At 45.0% G+C, this 27,723-nt stretch overlaps 1 protein-coding gene across 4 annotated transcripts in view; it reads left to right on the forward strand.

The window, feature by feature from the left end:
- The window catches only part of LOC107390712 (forkhead box protein J3), a 96,375-nt gene that overhangs the window by 66,648 nt on the left and 2,004 nt on the right, over window positions 1-27,723 (forward strand). For all 4 annotated transcript variants that reach the window (XM_070544659.1, XM_070544660.1, XM_070544661.1 and 1 more), the window contains 7 exons: window positions 6,511-6,612; window positions 10,889-11,047; window positions 17,295-17,499; window positions 19,141-19,386; window positions 23,780-23,881; window positions 25,179-25,442; window positions 25,982-26,083. In XM_070544659.1, coding sequence (XP_070400760.1) covers window positions 6,511-6,612; window positions 10,889-11,047; window positions 17,295-17,499; window positions 19,141-19,386; window positions 23,780-23,881; window positions 25,179-25,442; window positions 25,982-26,083 — 1,180 coding nt within the window. The remainder of the gene's footprint in view (window positions 1-6,510; window positions 6,613-10,888; window positions 11,048-17,294; window positions 17,500-19,140; window positions 19,387-23,779; window positions 23,882-25,178; window positions 25,443-25,981; window positions 26,084-27,723) is intronic.

A 27,723-nucleotide genomic window follows, 5' to 3' on the forward strand; every position in this document is an offset into this window, starting at 1 on the left:
ATAGAAGCGTGCAAATGCAAGTGGAGAAGCCCAACTTGCTGCAGCACAAATCTCCTGGATTGACAGCCCCCGAAAAAGGGCCCAAGAAGCAGACAGGCCCCTAGTAGAATGGGCCCTGAGCCCAACAGGAGCCTGAATGCCCTGACAGGAGTAAGCCATAGAAATAGCCTCCACAATCCAGTGGGAAAGCCTCTGCTTTTTGACGGGTTTCCCCTTACGAGGCCCACCCATGACACAAAAAGCTGGTCCCCCCTGCGAAGGTTCTCCGTCCGATTCACATACTCCTTGAGCGCGCGAATCGGACACAGCTTGTGCCACTGCTCCTCCTCAGGAGAGGAGAAGGGTGGCAGGTAGAAAGCTGTGAGGATAATAGGAGAAAAGGAGCCCACCACCTTAGGCACAAAGGCAGGGTTGGGCTTCAAGGACACCTTCATGTCACCTGGTGCAAACTGGGTGCAGGATGGGTGCACAGAGAGAGCCTGTAAGTCACTAACTCGCTTTGCAGATACCAAAGCCAGGAGTAGCACCACCTTAAGAGACAGGATCTTAAGGTCCAGGCCGTCCATAGGTTCAAATGGAGGCCCGGAGAGGGCCGACAGCACCAAGGACAGATCCCATGAGGGCACCAGGGGTCGAGACACAGGGAGAAGCCTGCGCACGCCCCTCATGAAGCTACACACCAGGGGGTGTTGACCTGCCAGTTTCTTCCCAAAACCCAAGTGTCGGGCGGAAATGGCTGCTAGGTACACTTTAATGGTGGAGAAAGCCTTCTTCCCATCCAACAAGTCTTGCAGGAAAGACAGAATGACGTTCACTGGGCATTGGAAGGGTGAGACCTCACTGCCCTGACACCAGGCTTCAAACACCCTCCATTTACAGTCATATAGGGACCTAGTGGAGGGGGCCCTAGCATTCTGAATGGTTCGAATGACTGCCTGGGGCAGCTCTGCTGACACTAGCCCGCACCCCTCAGGGGCCAGGCCCACAGGGCCAGCCGTTCTGGATGAGGGTGGAAGATCGAGCCTCCCGCTTGGGACACCAGGTCCCTGCGAAGCGGCAGTTTCCAAGGTTGGCCCTCCAGGAGCTGGAAAATGTCTGCCACCCAATGCATGGCTGGCCAGTATGGGGCCACCAGAATGAGAGTGTGGCACTGGGTTCGTACCCTCAGCAAGGTGGGTGGTATCAGGGCCACTGGGGGAAAAGCGTAAAGCAGTCCCTGTGGCCAGTCGTGCGCCAGCGCGTCCACGCCGAGTGGAGCTTCTCGGTCGCGCAGAGGACACTGAGCATTCTCCTTGGAGGCAAAAAGATCCACTACGGCTGTGCCGAACCGGATCCAAATCTGTTCCAACACTGCTGGATGCAGGCTCCAATCCCCGTACAGGGGTGTCCCTCTGGACAACAGATCCGCCCCCCGATTCAGAACACCCGGGACATAGGTGGCTCTGATTGAGAGGAGATGCCTGCTGCACCATAGGATCAGTCTGCGTGCCAGCGTGTGTAACCGCATGGAGCGCAGCCCCTCCTGGTGGTTTATACAAGCCACAGTCGTGGTGTTGTCTGTTCTCACTAGGACATGATGGCCGGAGAGAAAAGGCAGGAAGCGCCTCAGGGTCAGAAAGACCGCGAGGAGTTCCAGATAATTTATGTGTGTCCCCCAGAGCTCTGTGCTCCACACACCCCTGACAGAGCGACCCTCCAGGAGCCCCCCCCAACCTGACATGCTCGCATCTGTCGTGACCACTTTCCTCACGAGAACCAACCCCAAAGGCACCCCCTGTGCCAAGAGGGAGGGGTGATGCCAACAGCGGAGCGCCGCGACGCACGCTGCAGAGACCGTCACCCTGCGCGCTCTGTGGCGCACTGGAGAGAGACCCAGAGAAGCCACCCAGCGTTGAAAATCTCTCATGTGTAGACGGCCGAGTGGTACCACTGAAATAGCCGACGCCATGAGACCCAAAAGCCTGAGGCATAACGCAAACCGCACCGAACTGTGTAGGCGGAAGTAGGGCTGTCGCGGTAACCGCAAAAATCAAATATCGTAATATGAAGAAGCCCACCGCGCTGCATCATGGGCACAGCGATTACTGAACTTGGTTCAACTCAATGATGCATGTTGAGAAGGATGGCTGCACTGGTATCAAAACGAAACGTTACTTCGCTCCTTTGGGAGCGCTTTGGTTTTCAGTACGTCAGCTGCTGCGCAGCCAGAGTCCTTGGCTGAGACAGAGCTGCCACCAGCGGCAAAAATAAATAAATAAATAAATAAATGCTCGGAGACCTGCTAAAGTCCCGGACAAGCACTGCTTCTGCAACCATCCCGAAGAGTGTTTGAGCCGAGCTGGAGCTCACTCGCTACCTGCAGGAGGAATGCATCAACCCTAAAGAAACCCCCCGGACATGGTGGAGCAACAACCGGGAGAGATTCCCTTAGCTCGCCAGTCGCAGCAAGTACGTGTGTGTTAGTGCAACGAGCGCACCATCCGAGAGGGTTTTCAGTGTTGCTGGAAATGTTGCCACCCCTCTCAGATCCTCTCTCAAACCGTATATGGCTAACATGCTGGTTTTCCTTGTGGGTAACAAGGACGTGACCGAGCTATAAATCACCGTCATTCGTGTGTGTGAAAGTGAAATGATAGTGCGCCCGCCCCCCGGCGCGCACGCGCCCGGTACATGTAATTTTTTATGCTTGATTTTAAACAACTAAACAAAATGGGGACTTGTTTCTTATTTGTTAGATGCTGCAGCCAAATTTGCATTTAAAAGTTTAACCTTCTCCTGAATGTTGTTGTTTTTAAGTTCAGTCGGACTCCGACTGTCGGAGAAACAAACGTTACTGCGATCTGTGTTGTTACTGCCCTTTGATCTGCATTCAGTAAAGTGTTATAAAAGAAGACATGGCAATTTTTAACCTTTTTTAAATGTGTAAACATTATGTTTAGATAGTACTGCAATAAAAAAGGGCTGCAATAATATCGCACACCGCAATATTAAGCCACCCTGAATCACCGCAGGGGGAATTCCTCAACCGCGACAGCCCTAGGCGGAAGCGCGCCAGGCAGAACGAGAGCGCGTTCACGCGCGGTGCCGAGAGACGGGCCGTGAACGCCCCTGAGTCCAGATTCAGATCTAGAAAGGTTGTTTTCTGGGAGGGGAGTAAAGCGCTTTTCTGCCAGTTTATTCTGAAACCCAGACCACACAAGTGATGGATCACAACCAGCGTGTTTGACGCTGCCTCCTCTCTGGACCGTGCCAGCAGGAGCCAGTTGTCTAAATACGTGGCCAGCCGAATGCCCCTCCCTCTCAGAGGGGCGATCGCCGCCTCCATACACCTGACAAACACCCTCGGGCTCAGCGAGAGGCCGAATGGGAGCACGGTGTATTCGAAACACACTCCCTGAAAGGCAAACCTCAGAAATTTCCTGTGTGGAGGGTACACGGGAATGTGAAAGTATGCGTCCCTCAGGTCGATTGAGGTGAACCAGTCGTTCTGGTGAATCAGACGCAAAAGGGATGAGAACGTGAGCATTTTGAATCTGTACTTTCTGAGGCATCGGTTCAGGGCCCTCAGATCCAGGATCGGGCGAATCCCGGTCCCTCCCCGCTTTGGGACCAGGAAGTACCTGGAGTAGAAACCGCTCTGAGACCGATCGGGAGGCACAATGCATATCGCTCCCTCCTCCAGAAGGGAGGAGATTTCTCCCTGAAGGATGTGAGCTGGTGTCCCCTGGGCGTGGGAGAACACTACGCCGGAGAATCGAGGAGGAACAGAAGCGAATTGGAGCCTGTGACCTCTCGAAATAGTTCTCAGCACCCAACGTGAAGCAGAAACCACTGTCCATTCCTCCATGTGAGTGGAGAGCGGTGACACAGCCGTGACACACGGAGCAGCAGCTCCCTCCAGAAGTTGTGGGGCAGCGGTGCTCGTGGCAGCCACTGCGCATGCGTGGGGGCTTTGTGCTTTGACGGCCCAGGCGTATGGGGACGACCCGTGGCTGGCGGGAAAGTCCGCCAGGGGCCGCCCCCGCCTGGAACCGCTCATGGGTGACATTTTTATTGATTTTTGCTGCACCCTTGACATCTTGTCTGGATGCGACAGCGAACCTTTTAATGCTCCTTGAGCGTGACATGCTTGTGAAAAACAATGTGAGTGCTTGTGACGTGTGTTTTGAGCCGGCACCACCGGCTGCACGTCCTGGCCCCACCCTGGACCGCTCGGGAACTCTGCCGGAGGGGTTCCGTGAGGGGGGGGGAGAAAGCACCATGGCAACATCGAACAGGAGGAGCTGGCGAACGGGGAACTGCCAGCTGCAGCGTCAGGAGGGAAGAACTCCGACAGGCTGCCCTCCTCTTCCTCCTCACCTGCTGACCGCCGTGTCTGGTGGATTGTCCCGGCGGCGGAGCAGCTTGGTTGCCGGATCTCTGAGGCCAAACTGGTCGAGGCGCTGAGCCCGAAGGAGCTGGTTGGACAGCTTGAGGCTTCGGGCGCTTTGGGATCCGGAACTGAGGCTGGGCTCGGGCAGCTGCCCGAGGCAGGTTCAGCCGAGCCGGCAGCGCCGGTGAGGGTTTACGGGGAAGGCAGAGATGAAAGGCTTCATCCTCTTTCTTTTTGGCCGCACACCGTTGCTGCATTGATGCCAGGGCAGAGCCAAAAATGCCTTCAGGCACGATTGGCATGTCCAAAATGTCCTCCTTCTCTCTCTCAGAGAGGTTGGTGAGGTTCAGCCATCGTGCTCGTTCTTGAAGCACCATCATGCCCATAGCCTTAGCCGTAGCCTTGACCGTGCAGCGCTGCACACGCAGGCAGATGTCGGTCAGTACGGTGATTTCCTCCCACACCTCCGGGTCCGGCTTCGTATTCATGTCCTCACAGAGCTCGGCTTGTTACGCCGAGAGCATGGAGGAGACATTCAAAGCTCGGACCGAGATGGCGGCAGCCTTGTACGCCCTCTCGTTCAGCGCCGACTGGAAGCGGTCCGCCTTCGCAGGGAGAGCGGGAGGCCTGGAGGAAGTCGCCGAGAGCCGTGGGTGCAGGTGGGCTGCAACCAGCGGTTCCATCGGCGGCATGCGAAGCATGCCAGCCTTCTCCATCCCTTCGAAGTCCAGCGAGGAAGCTCCTTGGACAGGAGACCTGGAGCTGAACGGGTGTTTGTCCCAGGAGGACCTCACTTCTTGGAGAAGCTCCGGGAAGGCAAGAAGGAGGGGCTTTGCCGCCCTCGTGGCCTGAGGCAGCTTCTTTCCCTCGTAGCGGGATCTGACAGCCTCAGTGACCACGGTGGGCCAAGGGATGTTGAGCCTGGTCGCAGCGCGTCGGCAGACTGACTGCATGTCCAGGTGGGCGGCCGGAGAAGCCGCTCCATCCCTGGGAGAGGACGGAAAGCTAGGCATGAAGGCCTGAGCGATGGGGAGAAAGACGTTGTCCTCCTCGTCCTCCTCTGAAATGAGGAGTTCCGAGGTGTCCTCGTTGTCTCCGTAGTCCAACTCCAACACGTCCTCGGCGGGGTGGCTCGGACCGGCCAGTTCGAGCTGTGAGCCCCAGCTGGGTTCGGCACACGGTTCCGGCTCCGGGAGGACATGTTCACTGGCGTCCCCAGGCGGTGGCCCAGGGGCCGGCAGGCAAGGGTCCTTCCCCGACAGGCTAGCTTGGCGCGCTAGCCGCCGGCGAAGGCTCTTCAGGATGAAGCAAGCACAGCTCTCACATGACCCGGGGACTTCCAATGCCAGCTGGGCGTGTTCCAGCCCGAGGCAGCTCGAGCAGACCCTGTGCGGGTCTTTGCTTGAGATTTTGTTCCCACAGGTACAGAGGCGAGCTCCTGCGCCGTCGACTCCTCTGGTGGGAGGAGCGGCTTCCATGTTGGCTAACTGGTGTGTTAGCACAGAACGAACAGATGCACTGGAGTGTGAAGCTGCTCGTTATGCCCCGAGCCTATGGTGAAGGCCAGGACAGAAGGACAGTAAGTTAACGTTCGGCGACGGAGAGAATATTAGAAGGCTCCGTCTGTGAACAGTTGAGCTAACTTACCTCAGAGATAAGCGACCACCGAAGCGAGAAGAGGTGATTGAATAGTGCGTGCGTGGGGACGCTTGCTACTTATAGTAGCAGGGGGACGCGTACGTCACGGTCACTGGCCAATCAGGATTGGCGTATTGAGATAAGTGCTTCTGAGGAATCCGCGGAGGGGCGAATCCCATAGTGAGACATCGAAACGAATGTTAAGAAAGAGAACCATCATTTCAAAACTGCATTTTGTGTTTACTTGTGTTATCTTTGACTAATGGTTAAATGTGTTTGATGATCAGAAACATTTTGTGTGACAAACATGCAAAAGAATAAGAAATCAGGAAGGGGGCAAATAGTTTTTCGCACCACTGTCGTTGTAGATGGAGTTCCATTTATTACTAGCGGTTTCACCAAAAATCCATCCGATGATATGTGTTAATATATCTTGTTATCTGCAAAAACAGGTGCTGTTTGCTCCATTTAGCCTTTATTTCATGTATTTCCTTTTGCAGGCATCAACCCCTTACAGTCTAGAGTCAGAGTCTCTCAGAATGGACTGCATCATGTCTGGTGGGGCGTCCCCAACGCTAGCCATCGGTGCAGCAACTAACAAGGTAAGAAGGCTAAAACACACACTAGGAAGAATGTGGTTCATTCATTTATTGTTGCAATAGAAAACAGAATCATTCATGCTTAAAGTGGCAGTGTGTAGTTTCCTGCCACTAGGGGGCAGTACATACCTAATTTTCCGGGTACTTTTACACCTCATCTTCCTAACTGTTGCTCGCTACTTTAAAAAAAACATTACAGTAAATGTAACCAGTGGAGCAGAAAGCATGCAACCTTGGCGTGACTCCTCAGACTTTGATGGTCCTTCAGGTAATTCCATGAAAAAATGCAGTGCTGATTGTAGTTTTCAGGCGCTGTAGCTTCCAGATCTGCTCGGGGGCTTGTGAATGGCCTGTATTTGATATAGCGCCTTCTAGATTCCTGGAACCCCTCAAGGCGCTTTACAACACAATCAGTCATTCACCCATTCACACACACATTCACACACTGGTGGGGATGAATCACGATGTAGCCACAGCTGCCCTGGGGCGCACTGACAGAGGCGAGGCTGCCGAGCACTGGCGCCACCAGTCCCTCCGACCACCACCAGCAGGCAAGGTGGGTTAAGTGTTTTGCCAAAGGACACGACAGCAACAGACTGAGCGGGGCTCGAACCAGCAACCTTCCGATTACGGGGCGAGCACTTAACTCCTGTGCCACCGTCGCCCCTGCTGTGCCTGCTGATGACGTCTTCAAACTATGTCAATATTGCTTGGCCAAAATGTATTGCATCTCTTTTTCAGTTCTGTTCTTCCACATATGTTTTGGAAAGATTTTAGCAGTCTTGTTATTAAATTTGTGTTTCTTTCTGCTTAAAACGTTTTTGAACGTGGCAACGCAACTTCTGTAAGTTGTACGTCCAGCCAGTCATCTAGTGTGATGTCATCGACAGGCGCAGGACCCCCAAGCCGACCAGAAGGAAACATGGCATCCCCCAAAGACGATAGACCCACACCCTATGTACTTTAGCACTGATTTTTATGGTTATATGGTACAAAGCCGCCAATACTTTTTAACAACTGGACAACATTTTATTAATTTCCAACAACATTTTGATGGAGATTTCCAGAGATTAAAGGTAAACTACTGATTGTCTCTTTAAGAATTTATTCCCACCAATCATATAATTTTCCTCTAGTTAAGAGCTTAAAATCAGACTTGGGGTTTCATGTAATTAAAAATAAATGCAGTGAATTGAAACCATAGAAAAAAGCCAGATAAACAAAACCAAACCACCAACTGAAGAGACGTTTATGGCATAAGAATAATTAAGAACTTTTGAACTTTTACACTCAAATAAATTACCCTATTCTGTAAAAAAAGGTTTAGATCACAAAGTGGATTTAGTTATTTAGCAGGTGATAAAGAACACGAAAACTGTCTTTTGATTAGACTGTAATTTTAATGTTTGCTTCCTAACTGGTGCAATCAAATGCATTCAAGCAGGGAGCTTTTAAAGGGACACATAATAAATGTGTTTAGTGGATTGTTGTCACCTTGGATCATGCTGACATCAGTTTAGATAAGCTCAGTTAAAAAAAACATCTGACAAAGTAATTTCTGGTGGATCAAAATTACCATTTGTTTCTTAAATACCCATTTAAAAGGCAATGATACACAAAGTTTATGGTTTTTGGAAAATTCTTGCCTAACAGTCAAGTTTCAGTAAGAAGTTGGTTTCCTTTTGCGGCTGAGAAGAATGATTATTTGAGCCCAGAGCTTCTGCTGCTGCACTTTGTCTTCACTCCCAACATTCAGACTACACAATAAAACTGAGTGTGTCCATATATGTGGGGGTCAGGGATCAAATACCGCCTGGGACCTCTGATGCCTGTCTGACTCTGTTTACACACACAAACACACACTGTGGCAATGTGTGAGACCCTTCTTGTGACCCCGACCAAAAAGAAGATTTGTCCCACAGCAGCTCTCACAACCCTGGGATTATAATGTGAAGGATTTCACATCTTTGGACAGTTTTCCATTCAGATTTTAATTTATGTTTATGTTTATTCATTTAGCAGACACTTTTATCCAAAGTGACTTACAGTTTATAACCTATAGGGCTTGTTGTGATCTGTGGGGGAAACCGGAGTACCCGGAGGAAACCCACGCATGCATGGGGAGGACACGCAACTCCACGCAGAAAGGCCGCAGCCGAGTTTCGATCCTGCGACCTTCGTGCTGCGAGGCAACAGTGCTAACCACTGCACCACCATGCAGCCCTTTCAATTTTATTACTTAATGTTTTATTTTATTTAATCTTTATTTAACCATTCTCATTTACAACGACGATATGGCCAAGAGGCAGCAGCAACAGACCCATAATTAGCTTTTACACCAAAGAACAACAGATAATAAAAACAAACAAACAAGGTAAAAATATGATAAAAACAGTTAGCCATAGAGACAAAGGACTGCTCTTATATACAATATGTACAAGCAAACAAAACAATCTACTTAAGGATTTAAAGCAATGTATGAAAAGTTTTATCCGATCATGAACTCACTTTACTTTCATTACTATATTGTGAATTTAGATACTTAATTATAAATAGTCACTGTGTTTTTTCTCAAGTTTGACATTTTTGAGGGTTTACTACAGCAGAATTAGATTTTTACTCCGACAAACAGTCCTGTGAAAAAGACGAGTCAATCGTGGTGTTTAACTTACTTTAATGAGTTGTTCAGAACTATAATAGCAAGCTAACAGGAAGATGGCGAACAATAACACTTCCTGTAGTGCTAGAAACAAACTACCGTAATAAGTGTAGTGAGTGCTCCCTACCATAAAACCAACGCCAGATAAGACGATGTATTAATCTACTAATGAACTTATAATTGGTCAGTCTATATAACGTGATCATGCCACATGCACATGACTCGTGACTCGTGTTTGGTTGTCAACTAGAATCATTTGGCACTGATCCAAGAAACTGATTTCATGGCTTAGGAAGATGGACTGCAGTTACCTAATTTAACTAGAGGATGCCATTTTTACAAATTGCACCTTTAATACTATAAGAGGAACAGTAACTTTTTCACATAGGGCCAGGAAGCTTTGGGTAGCTCTTATCCCATTAATCCAATCATCATTTACTCAGGTTTTCTTCTTCTGATGCTGAAAGTTGTTTTCTGATCTGAATCATGTAAGGGTGACAAAAACAAAAGACATCATTTCTTTTTTCACAATAGCGGTAATCAGCACCAGTGAAGATTTACCTTTTTCATCAGAACTCCTGACAATATAGTTTGATTAACAGCGTTTTAGCATGGCCGTAAACCTCTGAACAGATTCATGCAGGCAGCAGAAAACAACGTTTCATTTTTTGCTTTTTTTTCCTCAAACCCGCCACTTTGCACCTGCTGCTGCAGGACATGACTCGCTTTAGACATCACTTTACATTCTGCAACAATGACTGTGAGCAGAGAGAGGAAGACCTTGATGATAACGATGCTGATGCCAACGTCAATGATATCCGCCTACGTCCAGACAGGTGGCATCCTGCAGGCGCGGCAGAGTGTCGGAGCTGCTTCTCTAACACATTTTGCTTGCTGGTTTTCTAGCATCGTTGAAAGATGTTGCTGCTTTTTCAAAAAAAAAAAACTCCCATAAATTTTTGTAGCAACAATCATTTTAGCTCAATTATTTCCCTATAATGTTCTTGTTGCTACAGTTACGTTAAGGTTCAGTCATCTCACAAAAATGCATTGTTGGGGGGGAGGGGGCACGAGAGCGCTGCCCCAGAGAGCTTTTACTGTTGCCTCACCCCACGGCTATGTTTTCACATTTGTCTTAACAATTAAATGTAGCCCCGGGGTAATCCTGGCGCTCTGCCTCACAAGTGCTGACAGTCGGATGACACAAGAGAAACATGATTCAACATAATTCTGAGGCGCAGCTTTTAATCGCTTTCTGATGTGTCGAGACAGCGTACAGTAAAGCAGCTCCTGATGCAGAAGGCCTCCTTCGGGTTAGGAAGACGTGGACTCAGAATCCTGCATCCCAGCTAGCTGGGGTCTGATTGTAATGCAGCAGCCACCGCTTTAATTTCTGTTTTTCCTCACGATCTGACCCTGAAGTTAATTGTACATGGGTAAGCCTGAGAGTTGCTCACCTCTGTTTGCACAAGGAGCAGAACAGATTGGAACAAGTCGCCGCTATTATAAGTGGTATTATTTGGTGCATTGCTTAGCAATGTGCGCTCTATGAGATCTATTGTTGTCATATCAACATGAAGCCTCTATACATACATATATATATTTTGTGTTTGCATGCAGGTAGCTCTGTACAACCCTGAAGTAGAAGGCGGCGAGAGTCCTGGGAGTCTGGGCGGCAGCCTGAGCAACAGTCTTTCAGAGCAGAGTTTGGCTTCTGTCAACCTTAACAGCCTGAGCACGGCTGTCAGCAGCAGCAGCAGCGTGCACAGCTACACACCAGTAAGAGCTTGTCTTTGTTATGGCTGTGAGTGTAATGATTGTTGCAGAAGAATGTTTTAAGTGTGCAGGAACAATGGCTGACCTGACGCCACCGCAGGCGGTAACTGATCCTGACTGGAGCAACAAGTCCTCTCACCCCTCGTCTTTTTTGATTTAATCATCTAGTAAATTTAAATGTCCAGCGTTTGAGCCGTTTCTCTGTGATCTCCTGATTGTGACATAATCTGGATGATTCAGACTCTCGGCGGGTGCTTAAGGTGTCTGCTGCACCCGTAGCAGCTAACTGAAGAGGTGGAAACCAGCTAACATTTGATCTGAAGCTCACAGCAAAGTTTGATTTTGGACTGAAAGGGACATTTTGGCCTTTTTAAAAGTGTGTTCTTACCTGAACTGCCTCAGTTTGGTAGAGTTTACATCCTTCAGGATTGATGAGCTAACGGCTAGTCCAAAAGCAGCCTTCATCAAAGTGTATTTCTGTCTACGTAAAATTTGTTAGTCCTTTAAGTGAACTGTTTTATTTTATCATCAGCGTTTTTTTTTATCTGTTTCTGACATAGGGTTGTCACGGTATGAAAATTTAACCTCACGGTTATTGTGACCAAAATTATCACGGTTTTCGGTATTATCGCGGTATTTTTTAAACGGTGTTGCATATGTTCAGAAAGCATTGATAGTCCTGTTCTACACAAACTGAAATAGTTTAGAAAAGGTTTAACAGTGTTTATTAAACCTAAAATAACACAAAGCCTTAGCAAAAGTGCAACTTTTCACAAGTAAAGGAACAAATATCTTCTTTTTCTGGAACATGTTACAGTAGTCAGTGCAGGTTTAAGTTATACAAATCCAAACATTCGAAACATAAACAATATGTAAACAAATCAAAGAAACACCACTTGTTTTCTCATATACTTGTTTTCTTCATTATCAAAATGAAAATCTAAAACTCCAGTCCACACTTGACTTGAGCACTGTACAAGTCAACCTTAAAAAATATGTATTTAAAATAAATAGCCACTTTAAACAAATTACTAAAATAACTACTACACTATGTAATCAAATCCAAATGTTCAAGTATAAATGGCATTGAACAAGTAAACAAATCAATGACAAGGATCTAATTGTATATTTCTCTTCATCATCAACAAATAAGATGCTTCATCCAGCAACAGGTTGTCCGTGACACGGTTTAAATGCTGGCAGAGGACGCTGCGGCTGCAGTATATAGTGACTCGTTGCATTCTCCCTCAGCCAAAAGTCCTCGCGTCATGCATTTAAGCTAAAATGCTCATGTTGACTTACCTTGCACTGGCTGTGGAGACGTGGGTGATGGTCACGCAGATGTGCCATGAGATTCGAAGTGTTGCTGCCTTTTGCAGACACTTGTTTCCTGCACGTTCTGCAAACGGGATAGCCGTCTTCTATTAACTGTCCCTCAGCATTTTTCAGAAATCCAAAATATGCCCATACTTCCGATTTAGTCTTCTTTGAGGGCTGATGGATGTCCTGGGCGCTGCCGTCTCCTCCTTCGGCCATTATTTCAGCTTCAAAGTTTTGGTGCCGTTGCAAACTAAAAAGTGCGTGTGCGCGCCGCGGGAACTTCAGCTGAAGCGACGGTGGCTGGTAAGGGTCACCGCGCTGAAACCGCGGCCACGGTAAACCCACCGAGATAATATAGTTTTTTAAAAACTGGACGGTTATTTTTATTGTCAACTTTTTTTACCGGGGTTTACCGCTATACCGGTTACCGTGACAACCCTATTCTGACACAATCAGCAGGTGCTAAAGTTAGCAACAACAGCTAGTTTTCCATTACATGGTTATTTAGTCAGAAATGTAAAATAAAAACGAGGGGGACCAGTTGAGTTGGCACTAGTTAGGATTCCTCTTGGATGCCTCCTTGGTGAGGTTTTTAAGGCACGTCCAACCGGGCGGAGACCTGAAGGAAGACCCAGGACATGCTGGAGGGACTACGTCTCTAGGATGGCCAAGGAATGCCTTGGGATTCCTTCGGAGGAGCTAGCCTAAGGTGGCGGGTTTTTCATGGCTTGTCTTCTTATTTGTTTACCTATCTACCCCCCCACCCCCACCTCCCACCCACCCATCTGTTGATCCATCTGGATGCAGGAGAAGTCATTAACATTAACCGTATGCAAAACTGAAAATAACATTGAATGAGTTTCTGTTTATTTTGGCCAATAAACTTTGGTCCCAACTATGTTCAAACTAGCCGTTTGCTCATCAGCACGTGTGGCTGGGAAAAAATGTCTCAGACACCCGAACCACCAACATTGGAACCCCCCAGGGTTGTGTCCTCTCTCCTCTCCTCTTCTCCCTCTACACTAACAGCTGCACCTCAAACCACCAGACGGTGAAACTGGTCAAGTTTGCGGATGACACCGCCCCCATTGGCCCTATCTCAGATGGGGTTGAGTCTTGCATACAGATGAGAGGTGGAGCGCCTTGCGTCCTGGTGCAGAAACAACAACCTAGAGCTGAACGAGCAGAAGACGGTGGAGATGATTGTAGACTTCAGGAGAACACCAGCTCCACTGCCCAGCATAACCCTGACAGACAACCAGATTTCAACTGTGAACTCCTTTCGCTTCCTTGGGTCCATCATCACCCATGAACTCAAGCGGGAGATGTCCATCAATACCCTCATCAGGAAGGCTCGGCAAAGGATGTTCTTTCTGCGTCAACTGAGGAAGCTCTGCATGCCAGCCATACTGATGATCCAGTTCTACACGGCCATCGTCGGATCAGTACTCACCTCCATCACTGTGTAGTACGCAGGAACCACCGCCAGGGACAAACGAAGACTGCAACGGGTAGTGCGCTCAGCGGAGAACATAATAGGATGCAGCCTTCCATCAGTACATGACCTGTACAACTCCAGGGTTCTGAAACGTGCAGGTTGGACAACAGCTCACCCCTCTCACCCTGGTCATGCACTGTTTGAAACCCTACCTTCAGGGAGGGAGTTCAGGTCCTTACAGACTAGAACCTCACGCCACAAAAACAGCTTCTTCCCCTCCTCCGTAATGCTCCCGAACAACCGATGAATGGCCAAAACACACAGGAATGCCCTGGTCATCCATACGCTTATGATTGTTTTCTGTCTTTTCTAATTATTTGATGTATCCTAATGTAAATACTGCCTGACCTGACTTTGACTTGAACGTATGTTTGCACCTTGCCATCGAAACTAATTCCTAGTAGATGAGCCTCTCACTTACATGGCAATAAATCTGATTCTGATTCTGATCGATCCTGTTGAACGTAAACTTTATTTCTCCAAACAGAGGCTGTTCAGGAAGCTTTCTGCAAAGTCTTAGAAGATTATGTAAAAGCTTTCATGTATGAAAAAACTTAAACGGCCAGAACGATCCATTAAATAAAAATGTATTCCCATTGCACATAAATTTTCTTAAAAAAAGTTTAGAAATATTGCAGAAAAATAAAAAAGTCTTGTGCTGCAGCTGCTCTTACTTTTGGCGTGTTTATCTCCAGCTCTTCATCCCATCCAAACTAAAACTTTTCCACGGTAACAGGAGCCCTTCTCATTCAGTCATGTATAATTTAATCACGTTTTTAGATTTTCAGTGGATAACCCTCAGGAGCGATAAACTAGTTCTTATTTTCCTCCGTTGCTGCAGCAGTAGATTTTCTGTTGTCCCATTGAAGTACGTAGAAAACATTTTGAAAGGCCAGTCTCGGTTCAGAAACATCTGGCTCTTTTATTGTTTCTTTTCTGTCCCAGCTGCTTCCCTTTTTTTCCTCAATCAATCACATTTCTCATGTTACCTCCCACCTGCATTAGCAAAGGTCAGCACAATCTCATCTCGTTAGCCTCTCATTTCTGGAGGCCATCTTTTGTTTTCCTCCTCCCTTCATCACCTCGGCCGGCCCTCGTCCTCCTCCCCCCCATCCTTCCAGGACTCTCGTGTGGCTGGGTCCGGTGGGATCACGGTTAGTTCTGGCTCATTACCCGGTGCAGGTGATCTCCTCCTGACTGACAGTGATTACTGGTGGCACCGCTGGCAGAAAGCTCAAAGACGCCAGGAGAGTTTACGGGGAGGCTCCTATTATTGTGTGCAGGTAGATGTGTGGGTGATGCATCCTGGTAAGGTGGCTTATATTGGCAGAGGCACACTGATCACAGCAAATTGACTCTGCTCACTGGGTGGATGGTGAGGAGGATGACAGCTGGGATGAGATGATTGAGGATGGAGGATGACTAGCTGCAGTTGCAAAATGAGGCAAAAATTTCAAGCACTGTATTTTGTGTGGAAAGAAACGAATAACTTCCTTTTTTATTTGGTGGAAATGAGCCAGGCTCAAACAGAACTAAGAATATTTCTAATTATTATTAGTAAAACAGTATTTTGATCATGCTAATTGGAAAAAGATTTTATGGAATTTGCACCGTAGATTGAAGTTGTGTTACAGAAGTTCACGACAGAGCCCTGTTTTGTTTGGATTAATGCTCCCTGTTCATTTAACAATAATTCTAGATTTAAAACTAGTGTGAGGTCAGAACTGGACCTTTTTCAATGCCCTGCAGGTGTTTTGCTGAGGAGCTATCTCAGTTTAAAAACCCATGAAGTTAGAAGATTTAAACCGGAGTCAGAGATTCATTAATGCGACCTAGTTTACAAATCAGAACCTGGTTTGCACAAGAAAAAGATCTTATGGTAATTTACAAAATTAGTAACAATTTGAAATTAAGAGTCCTTTTTGGTCCAGCAACAAGCTCATAAGCTGATTATTACGTGCAAATTTGTTTGCATTTTTTTAATTTCATTTGACAAATTCCTGATTTTCTAACTTCCCAGCAGGACTGCTAGCAACAAGCACTTAAACTTTAGCTTCATCAGTGCAAGCCGGTTCGCTAAGCTAACAATTAGCTCGCATATTGAATATTCCACATAAGTTTTAATGCTTGTTACTACAGGTAGAGCGATATATCAGTCGGCCAGTTTATCTGACTGATATCAACAGTTTTTTATACATTGGCATCAGCCGATGTTTGTCATTGCCAAAGCCGAGTTAAAGTCAGGCATATCCTCGGGCAGCCCGGTGCTGTTGCAAAATTTAATTTAAATGTATGTTTATGTTCGCTTATAACATCTGCATGATAAATACTCCAAAACAACTTTATTTTGGTGTCCGACTATAACACTGAGCAGTGCACAAAGTTAAGATTTAACAGTTAGTTAAATGTAGAGTTCAAAAAGTGATATAGCTTCAGAAATTTTGTGCATTAACCAATGTTATTAGTGACATTTTAGCATGAAAATATGATGGAAAATGTCTATCAGTCATGAAAATTGGCCCATAAAAATCAGCAGTACGTATCGGCCATCGGCTGACCATGTCTCCTACACATCGGCAATAGAAAACCCAATATCGATCGACCTCTACTTGTTAGTTTAATTCAGATAAATTCATTTCAGTTTATTTATACAGCGCCAATTCACGACAAGAGTCGTCTCAATGCACTTTAAAAGTAACATTCCAGTTGAACCAACTTATCGGTGCACTGAGTTGGGTTCATTGTGCATTAGTTAAAGGTTTCAAACCCAGCAGATTGCATCGAGTCACTGGTTAGTAAGCATACTAAGCAAGCATGTAGAGACAGTGGAGAGAAAAAAACCCTTTACCAGGAAGAAACCTGCAGCAGAACCTGCCTCAGTATGAGCGGACATCTGTCTGCACCGCATGGGGGTTAAAGACAGAACACACACACACACACACACACACACACACACACACACACACACACACACACACACACACACACACACACACACACACAAAATGGAACAAAGAGAAATATAAATTTTTTTGTGAGCTTGTGAGCTATTTAATGACTGTAAATTCAATAAATAAACAATCGTATTTTTGACCTGGAATTATCATAAAGTAAAATAAATAAGCTTAGTGAAAGGACAATGGCTTAATAATCATGAACATAAATAAATGCATACATATGCAACAGTAGGATGCACACTGACTATTTAAAATAGCTGAATTTAATGGATCCTGGCTACACAGATTAAAGTGGGGTTGTTGCAGTAAACATGAAATTACAGATTTAATCCTGAAGTGATGAACAACTGCAGAAGTTGCTCTATGCTTTTATGGTTGGAAATAAAGTTGATTATGCTTGTGATTAAAGTTGATTATATATATGTATGTATATATATATATAAATATTTTTTGACTGATCTTCTCCATCCTGAAGGTGAGCAGCCACTCTGAGCCTTCATCCCAGTCCCTGAGCCTCCAACAGCCTGCCCAGCCTCCCCCTCCTCCCCCCCAGCCCCAGTATGGGTTACCAGTCCCAGAGTCGAGAGACAAGCAGCTGTGCTTCTCAGACTTCGAGGACCTCAGCGCTTCTTTCCGCAGCCTCTACAAGTGCGTCTTCGAGCAGTCCTTTTCACAGCAAGGTTGGTGTCAGATTAGTGCCGCCTTTCCATGGGAGCGTCTGTGTGAGCACAAAAACATTCATGAACCTCTGTCAGGCTTCCTGCACACAATTAACTGGCACATCTAAACCCACGTTGAAATTTAGACACCTTAACATCGCTTTCATAGGCAGCATTTTTGCATTAACCTCCACCAAAGCTACTCCTGCTCTGCTGTATTTAAATAAACAAACAATCTGTTGTTCTGCATATCTGCATTTTACGGCGTGCACAGTCAAATGAGTAAAGGCAATTAAGGGTAAGGATTCAACAGGAGAAAAACATCTTTAGCAGAGCAGAAAAAGGAGTTCTGCAGCTTTGATAACAGCTAATTAGATTGCTTCTAAACTTTGTGAAGCATCTCTCTAATTGCTTCCTGAAGCTTTCAGGTCACCAGGCCTCCTCCCTCTTGGACACCCACCACCACCAAAATCCCACCACCCTCCTGTATTACCTTGTTCCTCTCCTTTATTCTACACACACATGCACACACACGCGCACACACACATATGAATTTGCAACTGAGGAGATTGATGCGCTCCGTTGAGCTTGGATTCACCGCCTGACAAGGTCGTCTTTAGTTTGTGGTCAGGAGTACACACACACACACACACACACACACACACACACACACACACACACACACACACACAGACAGAGCAATAAAAATGAGACAACAATAGTGTGGGTGGAATAAAAATGCGCTATATTGCACAGATAAAGGAAAATGACACAAATGGAGGTACAGGATGCTGAAGGAGACGTTTAACAACAATTAGGAATGTAAGAAAACATCGATACACAGAAATATTGTGATATTTTCTGTTATGAAACGGATTCGATATTTGAAAGCAGTATATACATTTTTTTATAGAGAATTTACAAACACTTTTCTTTTGTTTGGTGCAGTTCAAGCTCCGGCTGCTAGGTGGCAGCAATTTTTACCGCCTTGATTGTGACGAAGCAACGAGATCTCACGATAATACTGGATGTGTTTTTAGAAGTTTCTCGCCTGACATTTCTAATTAAATTCAGTCTCAAAAATCACAAAAACAGTCTTGCTTTTAAGATTTTAGCATCGTAATATAACGTGTTGTCTACACCTTCGATTACGATGCATGATACCAAACAATAATTGATGCTTTAAATTACCACAAGCGGTCTGTTTACAAGACTATGGTCAGCAAAAACCAGGTGTTATTGTGTGCAAAAAGGGCAAAAAACAAAACAAAACAAGAAAAAGTACAATACGTACAACTGTATGTATGAAATGCAAAACTATATTACATATAGACTTAACGGAAACAATTAAACAGATGTGTAGCAAAGGAACTGTTGCTGAAAACAGCTTTAAGTAGGCAGCAGCAAATGTTTTACTCTCAGGGGTCGTTTAGTTATGGTTCGTTTATCTCAAACACATCTTTACATTACTTCTCAGCTCAGTCTTTTCTTGAGGAGATGAGTGGAAAACCGTCAGGTGAAAGAACATATGAGGGTAAAATCAGCGTTTGCTGTTTCTGATGAGTCAGGACTCAGGTTAAATGATTTTGTAAACAATCAGGAGAGAATTTGATGTCCAGGTTTTCCGGACCCATGTTTAGTTTTCCCGATTTATCTTTTCAGGTTTGATGGGCATGCCGAGCGACTCCAGCCAGCAGGCCCGGACCGCCTGCTCCTACCAGCATTCGCCTGGTGCAGGAAGCAGCAGCGGCCACCACCACCAACACAACCACGGCCAGACGTCGCACCACGCTCACCACCCCCACCTGTCTCCTCACCGGCACCAGGTGCACAGGCAGCACGCGCAGCACCAGCAGCACCCTGCCCTGTCCCACCAGAGCCACGCGGTGCAGACCTGCTCCACAACAGGTGAGAACGCGGCCGCTTCGGTTTCCGGTTACATGAACCTTAAAGAATGTGTGACATTTGAACATTTCTGACTCTAGTTTGGCCTCACTCAGAGTCTGGAAGACAAGAAAAGAAACAAGAAACCTGTAAAACACTAAAATGTGAAATCTTACAGCCATCAATTTTTATTGATGCAAATAAATGTTGCTTTTTGTTGCCAAAACACACGAGTTGTTATTCAGACGTTGAGTGATATTATCAGTTTTACCTAATAGTGATGTGGGAATCAGATTGTAAGAGAATATATCATGTGACATGAGACAAGTTATGATAAAAAAAAAGCAAGAAAAATGTTTTTTTAACCAGAAATTATATTTGAATTGTTTCTGTTTGTAATCTTTCTTGATTTATTTTACATTGAAATGCTTGATATTAGAAAACAATCATGTATTTGGGATGTATTGCAATGCTTTGCGATGCTGATATTGCTTTTGTGATAATCTTTAATATAGAATCCTTAATCAAGAAATGAAAACTAATAAAATATAGGATGTTGTCATTAGTTTAAAGGTGCATAATGTAAGAATTATATCCTGTGGTCAAATTTGGGTAATGCAGCCCACTTTCGAAACAAAACCAGTGAATTTGTCACTCCTGTTCCGTGATTGTCATGGCTGTTGCCAGTTATGGGTCAGCTCCAGAAGATTCTAGATGGCGAGCGGAGATGAGTCAGACACAGTTGATAAGTAGGTAAATACATTCAACTGTAATATTGAGTTGTTGCTGATTGAAAAAGTAGCTTGAGATTTTTTTTAGAGCCGAAAGTGTGATGTTAATTTTCTGTTAGCATTGTTAGCTTAACGTTAGCCTCTAGCCTTCTTCACCCCATTTAGAGTAAAACAAAAAGGTGCCGTGGCTTCTTAAGGGTACAAGAAATAACTTGTGTCGCTCTGGTGTACTGGCTTTGTATCTTTAAAACACACTGCTGCTTCTGTGTTGAATTACAAATGTCAGCGCTGCAGCGTTAGCTCATCGCAGACTTGGCAACCTCACATGCTCACAGATTGTAAATGAAGACTGCGTCCCACTTTGGCCTTTTTTAAAGCAGAAAACCTGACAACCCTGCAGCCGGCTGAGAAGGAAATCTGTTTCAAAGGTGCATCATGTAGAAATAGGGTAAAAATGACATCCTGTGGTGAAACTTTGTTAGTGCAACCCCTTTAAACAACTCTGGAGTATTAGCTCGCAGTAGACACGGCAGCCCCACACTCACTGATGGTAAACAGTAGTTACGTCTCACATTTCTTTGTTTTGAAAGGAGAAAAACTGACAATCCCTGCAGCTTAGATGTAACCTTCCTTCCTACATGATTGACACAGACTGCCCTGTGATTTATTTTCCCCTGTAAAATTCTCACATATTGGACCTTTAAATTTCATAAATATGAACCTTACAAAGAAAATCAAGTCTTTCTTTGATATTAGAAAATGTCTGTAGTTTCATCACGAATTACTGATGTTTTTTAATATCATTCATGCTTTTCAATGAAGTTGAAATTGTCTTAAATTTTAACACATTTTACACCAGTTGCAAATGACATAACTGCTTCCGTCTCCTCCATTATCTCGTGATATTACATGAATGTGTTCTTTGTGAACAGAAAGCATTGAAGGGTGCAGTTTTATAGTGTTTATTATTGAAAGGACCCCCAGACTTCAACATAGGGAAGCACTATTCTAAAAAAAAATCATTGTTTCTGTGAGTCTGATGTGCTGAATGGTTACAGAACGCACCAGAACGCTAGGCTACTATTTATGTTTGCACGCTATTATAGAATATCTAAATGCAAGCATCAAATAAGCACCAGAACAATCAGTGTTTAACACATTTGTTTTAGAAGCTTTGAAGGTCATTTCCTGATTAAAGTTATTTACTTTATTGGTTTGTCTGTTTTTGCAGCGATGCAGCAAAGCACAAACATCTGCTGGTTCCCAAAGCCACCTCGCTGTACAGAGGATCCAGTCTGCACTTAACCGTGTCTCAGCTGTGAATGATTATATTTATTTCGCGTCCTTTTCCGCGTACAGCGTTCAATATAATGCATTCTCATATTTACAATCAGTGTTTTTACTTCTTCATTATTCTTTGCATATTTCAGACCGCATTTATGCTGCTTGCATCACTCTTAAACAAGATGAAATGGTATTAATTTAACATTTAACGTGCTTTAAAGCTTAAAAAAGTAGGCTGTCCTTCCCTTTTCCCCTTTTCTGCTCACCTGCTGGTGAACCTTTTCTGTGTGAAAGCACGCCACCTTGTGGCTGTTAGCAAAATAGACTGATATTTAAACATTTTAATAAATGTGAACTAGTTTGCCTGTCTACAAAATTAGCGTTTTCATAACTTCTTTAAAGCTTTTTCCAGTTTTAACAGTTAAAGTTTTAGAAATGCATGAAAAACAGGATTTAAAGAGACTGAATACAATTTTGGGGCTAAACAAAAATTATGATTGGCTTTTGTTTTCATGACGGTTTATTGTTACTGACAGAAGCTGGATGGATAATTATTTGTAGTGAAAGAAAGTAAAAAAATTAGCCATTTAACTTTAAAATCTGTTAAAACAAACCAAGAACACGACTAAAATACGAACAAAAATCTTAGTGAACAAAGAAAACTTTTATTTCACATACAAGCTTCATTTATGATATTACTAATAAACGGTGAGTAAGTGTACTGTTTGGTTGCATGTTTAGATTCAGCATTACAGTTTTTTTTGATTGCTAAAACACGTTTCTTTCAAAACTGCACACACAAAACTCCAAACATAACACACAAATTGCTAAACCATGGCTTCCCTTTGCAACAAAACCCTGCCATCACATATCGTAACATGTTCCCAAAATGGAACACGTGTTTTCATTTGGTAAACACAGCCACATTTTCACATGACACACACATACCATTCATTGCTTAAACACAAGTAGCCTTTGGGGTGAACACTACCAGCAGGGAAAGAACACTGAAGAGCAAAACTGAAAACACAATTGTCTAAATGGAACACAATGAATTACACACTGAATGTATGATAGTGCCCACTTTTCTCTGAGACAAACATTAGACATCACACACATTTTGAGACAAAACATTTTATTTTTACGGTTATCCCCCACCCCCAAATTTTTTTGAGGCAAAACATTTTTTTACAGTTAACCCCCACCCCCAAATTTTTTTGAGGCAAAAAAATTTTTTACAGTTAACCCCCACCCCCCAAATTTTGAGACAAAACATTTTATTTTTATGGTTACCCAGCCCCCCACCCCCCACCCCCCCCACCCCCCCCACCCCCAGCATAATCATGGGGCATCATGCCGCCGGTCTCTGTCTGCCCAGAGGGCCTCATCAACATCACCGGTGATGTCCTCCTGGTCCAAACAGCGCTGGAAGTACCGCCTCGAGTGCCTCATGAAGCCATGACAGGCCTCAAAGGCCACATCTCTACAAGCCTCCTCCATGGCTTGAAGCAGTGGGACCTGGCTCTGTGGATTCCTTTCGTACACCTTCCACCTCCAGGCTGAGAAAAACTCCTCAGTGGGATTGAGGAAGGGGGAATAAGGTGGAAGGTATAAAATGGAAAACCGTGGGTGGTCCTGAAACCACTCATACACCTGGGTAGCCTTGTGGAAACTTACTTTTATGCAGCAGTCCCTGATTGCAAATTGCTCACCAGACCCCAAAGTTTAGAGATTTGAATATTTGTGTATTGTTGATTGAAGCTTTGAGAATTTATGTGGAAAGTGTGTGTAAACCTGAAAATTGTGTGCTGTGTTTTGACAGCAAGGTAATGTGAAATTGACATCAGAGTGTAAAGGTGGAAAATCAGAGTTCTGATATGATAAGGAAATCTTAAGTAGTGATAAACTGAGTCAAGCGATTGGGAACAGAAGTAGAGGTTGTGAAAATTGTGCCTCATTTTTGCTTTTTGAGTTTTAGCAATCGAAAACAACTGTAAGGGTTAAAGCAGCTTTTAGAAGCAAGTTTAAAGCAAAGTCATGTAATTAATCACAAGCTAGAGTTTAGATTGCCCAACGGCTCTACTGACAACCTTAATTTAAAGTTCTCTTAAGACGCATGGATAAAAACGATCCACTTCTTGTGCTTTGAGCTAAAATTCTGTCCATTAAGGCCCTTAAGCCTGTCAAGTGTGTGTTTACAAGCGACGGCCTGTCATTGAAATGTTCCACATCTTTATCTGTGAGGCTGTTTTGATGACTAAACTAATATTTAGTGGTGAGAAGGTGCATTCTTAGATGCAGATAAGTGCTGTTATCTCTAAAACTCTCTTCTTGAGGGTTGAGCATCTTTCATTCAGCTTCATCGTTTAGAAACGCCACCAAATGTGTTTTCTGTGTCTCAGGCATGTCGTCCGACTGGTACCCCAACCTGGACTGGCTGAAAGAGAGCTGCCGCATTGCTACCAGCTACAACTGGGCTGATGTGGACCTCTCCCCATTCCAAGGTGACGCACTCGACCAAACGCACGATCATATTTCTAAGAGTTCCGTCTTCGTGAACCTCTGACACGATAAAGCTGAATTGTTTGAGTTATGCCATAATAACACCTGGTGCTGTAACTGTGCTCTCCTAATAAAAAAAGCATTATCCTGCATCAGAGTGGTTGCCACTCTCTTTCTGTGGCCCACACACACACACACACACACACACACACACACACACACACACACACACACACGGGCCTCCTTGCGCCCTCCCGGTTGTATGATGTGAATAATCCAATTAGGTCTCGACACTAACGGCCCATTATCACGGTCAGCGCACAAATCCGGCTGCATCCACATACGGCTGATGAAGCAGCCTGGTCCTGAAACACACAGCCTACTGCTGCCTCCTCTCCGCAGTGTTTAACCTTCCCCCTTTCCCAGTTTCACCTCCAAACACCAGGAGAACCACTTGTTTCTGTCCAAACCAAATGGCGAGAGAGCAAATTATTCTGTATTTTCTTCATAAAAGCTGGTAGCTTCATGCTAAAAAATCTAGTAGAGCTAAAGAAAACATCCTGGCTGAAAGGTTTTATTTATATGTTTTTTAATTATCAACTATACTATCCGTGATCCCCAATCCACACTGGAGGCATCGGCGGTGCGGAATGTCGCTGCTTCAAATGGAGTCCATTATAGTCTATAGGTTGGTCCGCACCGGCCGCAGCGTGGAACATTTTAGGTGCGCCACACTATTCTGCGCCGTACCGCTTAAGATGGGATTGGGTTCTTTTTTGCCATGAGCTGCTTCTGGACTGCAGTTAACACAGGACTAGACGGGAAGTGATACCTGGTATCAGTGTAAAACGTTTGGTAATTTTCAAAATAAAAGACTGTTGCAGAGATGCAAATTCTTATCTATGTAGTCTATGTCATTAAATGTGACCTGTTGGCTTATTTACTGCCATTGTCTTTTGAGAAGTGCAACAGTGTTTTCATCATTAACGAGTATTTTACACAACATCAAACGTGATCTTGTTGTTTTGGTTTACTGGCGGATGGCATAAACAAATTGTAACCTTTGAAGTCTCGAGGGATTTTGTGATCTCGCGAGTTCAGCGAGAAGGACGGCGAAGAAGCCACTCTTCACTGATGTGCCACTGAGCACCGCTGAAGCCTCCAGTGTGGATTTGGGGTTACATGCAAGTGAATTGTTCTATTTGATGACAAAATGCTCATCAAGCTACCTCCGAGGGAATACCCGATCACTTAATGAGCGACTGCAGCAACCCAATGTTGTGTTTTTTTAAAAATCAGGTCTAAAGGAGAGCATGAGGCAGGCTGAACTCAACAACTGGACTCTGGACACTGCTCAGATGGCCGACCTGTGTTCCTCCATCAACCAGTTCTTCACAGCCACGGGGGTCATCCCCCCGCAGGGCGCCGCCCACCCTCAGCCTCAGGTCCAACACGCTGCAGTACCGTCGGCGCCGCAGCGTCCCGCTCAGCCGCACGGAGCCATGCACCCGAAACCGGGCCACCACAATCAGCACGGGCAGCACAGCCAACACATCAACACGGGTCAGTCCGCCCTGCTGTGGGTTTGGATCAAACCTGCTCGCATCACACCAAATGTCAAATAAGACTTTAAACGTTGAAGTTGATTTGAATCATCCTAGATGCATTTTTTTTTGATCAGTTGAACCCGAACAGATAAACAGAATCAGATTTTATGTTGGAAGCCTCGTGTTTGTCACCACTTGTAAGCACTACAAGGATAAATCTTACAGCCTTTTTACTGTGACAGAGCTCAGCCCTTGAAGGGGAGTTATTTACCTCTGGCCCAACATGCTATTGTCATAGCTTTATAGATTTTCTAAAGCGTTATGGATGTTGTCAGATTCAAGGCAACCGGCTGTGGATACGAATAGCGAGGGGGAGGTTTCATCACCTCTAAACGATAGGAGATTCAGTACTATTTATCCAGCTCTGTCTAAGATGGCAGCATGATGTGTGTGTGTGTGTGTGTGTGTGTGCGTGTGTGTGTTCTGCAGAGACAAATGTGTGAAATTTGGGTTACTAATCTGACAGTCATTGGCCTTTCCTCTGTTCTCTCACAGGGAACATGTACATGGACTCCAGACAGAACATTTCTCCTCTGATGGGTCCACCGGGGTATCCTCACATGCCTCTGATGAGCAGCACGGTGCCCAACATGACAGGTGACTCCTCCGTCCGGTCTGAACTGTGTGAAAGTGTGGTCATGTAGAGGTCACGTAATCATTTTAAAGAAGCTACGACTCAGAAAATGTCTTTATTTTGTTGCTTTAATGATTGAAAGAACAAAAATAGACCAGTTACTTGAAAATAGAGCAACCCTGCATTTACCACAGCTCGAAGGTTTATCCATTTTAGTGAAAAATTCAGGATCTGGATTTAGAGATGGTTTTCATTAAGTGGAAATGATCGTTTGCAAATTCTTGCAAATTTACATCAAAGCACTTCTGGCCTTAAAGCAGGTAGGTGGAGTATCAGGATTAGTACATTCATTAAAGACCTGGGGTCTCATTTATCAAACATTGCATAGAATCCTTACTAAAACCGTACTTAAGCTCAGCAAAAAAAAAGTACTTATGCCAAGTAGGTTTGTGATCTATCAAACATGGAGTTCGCACAGCTGCACGCAATCTCCGCTTCATAAATCGGAGACTAACGAGAAAGGTTCTCAGCTGCATTTTAGTCACATCCCGCCCTCACCACGCCCACTTCCTGCCATAAATAGTCAATGCAAAGTGCCTTGTGGATCTCATGCATATACATAAGCCGGCTGTTGCAGCGCTCCACCAATGACAATGGCTACCGTAGATAAAGGAGGCGTTATTTCACAGAAGCAGAAATTGCGGTACTTGTGGGTGAGGTGGAGAAATGAAAGGAAGTGTTTTTGCAAAACAAATAAGAGAAAATGGAGTGGCACAGTGTTGCTGAAGCCGTCAATGTTGTGAGTTCTTCAGAGAGATCTGTGGCGGATACAAATAAAATGGTCCAATCTGGATTCAGTCCCCAGACTCCTGGGTGAAAGTCACGCGTGCTAACCAGTCACCCAAACGGAGATCTCCCCTGTACAACTAGCCAGGGCGCATCATCAATCAGCTCACAGTGACAGGACACACACACTGTCACAGACGCGTGGCATTCTGTCTCAATCTGTCCCCCTGCTGATATTCTGCATTCCATATTCTGCGCTTCAGGCTGTCTGTGTGTGCATGTGTGTGTGTGTGTGTGTGTGTGTGTGTGTGTGTGTGTGTGCGTGTGTGTGCGTGTGGGGGGTCTTGTTCTGTGTGAAAACAAAGCAGTACAAGTGATAATGCTGCAGGATTTCATAATTGTATCCTTCTCAGCAGCAGCACTGCAGGTGCTCTCCACGTCCAACATGTGCGTAAGCCAGGTCCTTAATCAACTTAAAGTTGTGTACATTTTTTCCGCTAAGTTTTCTTTCATAAATCCCAAAGTTTGCGTGGAAAGTTGCTTACGCAGTTTTCCGACCCCGTTTTGTGCGTAAGCAAGCTCGATAAATGAGGCCCCTGTCCTTTAAGTGTTCTACTGCCCTCTGGTGGAGGATCTACAGGTGGCAATAACCAATTTACTCTTAATTTCCCTCTGGGATTAATAAAGTATCTTTCAATTGAATTTGAATTTAGTGTTATATATTATGATTATTATATAGTTATTATATTAATTGCAGCCAATAAATATTTATTTTGTGTTTAGAGCAATCACACATTGTAAAAATAACAATATATAATTAGAAACACTAAACATACTTTACTTCCAGTAAAGGAACATTAGAGAAGAAATTAGTGGC

This window comes from Nothobranchius furzeri, chromosome 15 (assembly GCF_043380555.1).
Source record: "Nothobranchius furzeri strain GRZ-AD chromosome 15, NfurGRZ-RIMD1, whole genome shotgun sequence".
In the NCBI taxonomy this organism is placed as follows: Eukaryota; Metazoa; Chordata; class Actinopteri; order Cyprinodontiformes; family Nothobranchiidae; genus Nothobranchius; species Nothobranchius furzeri.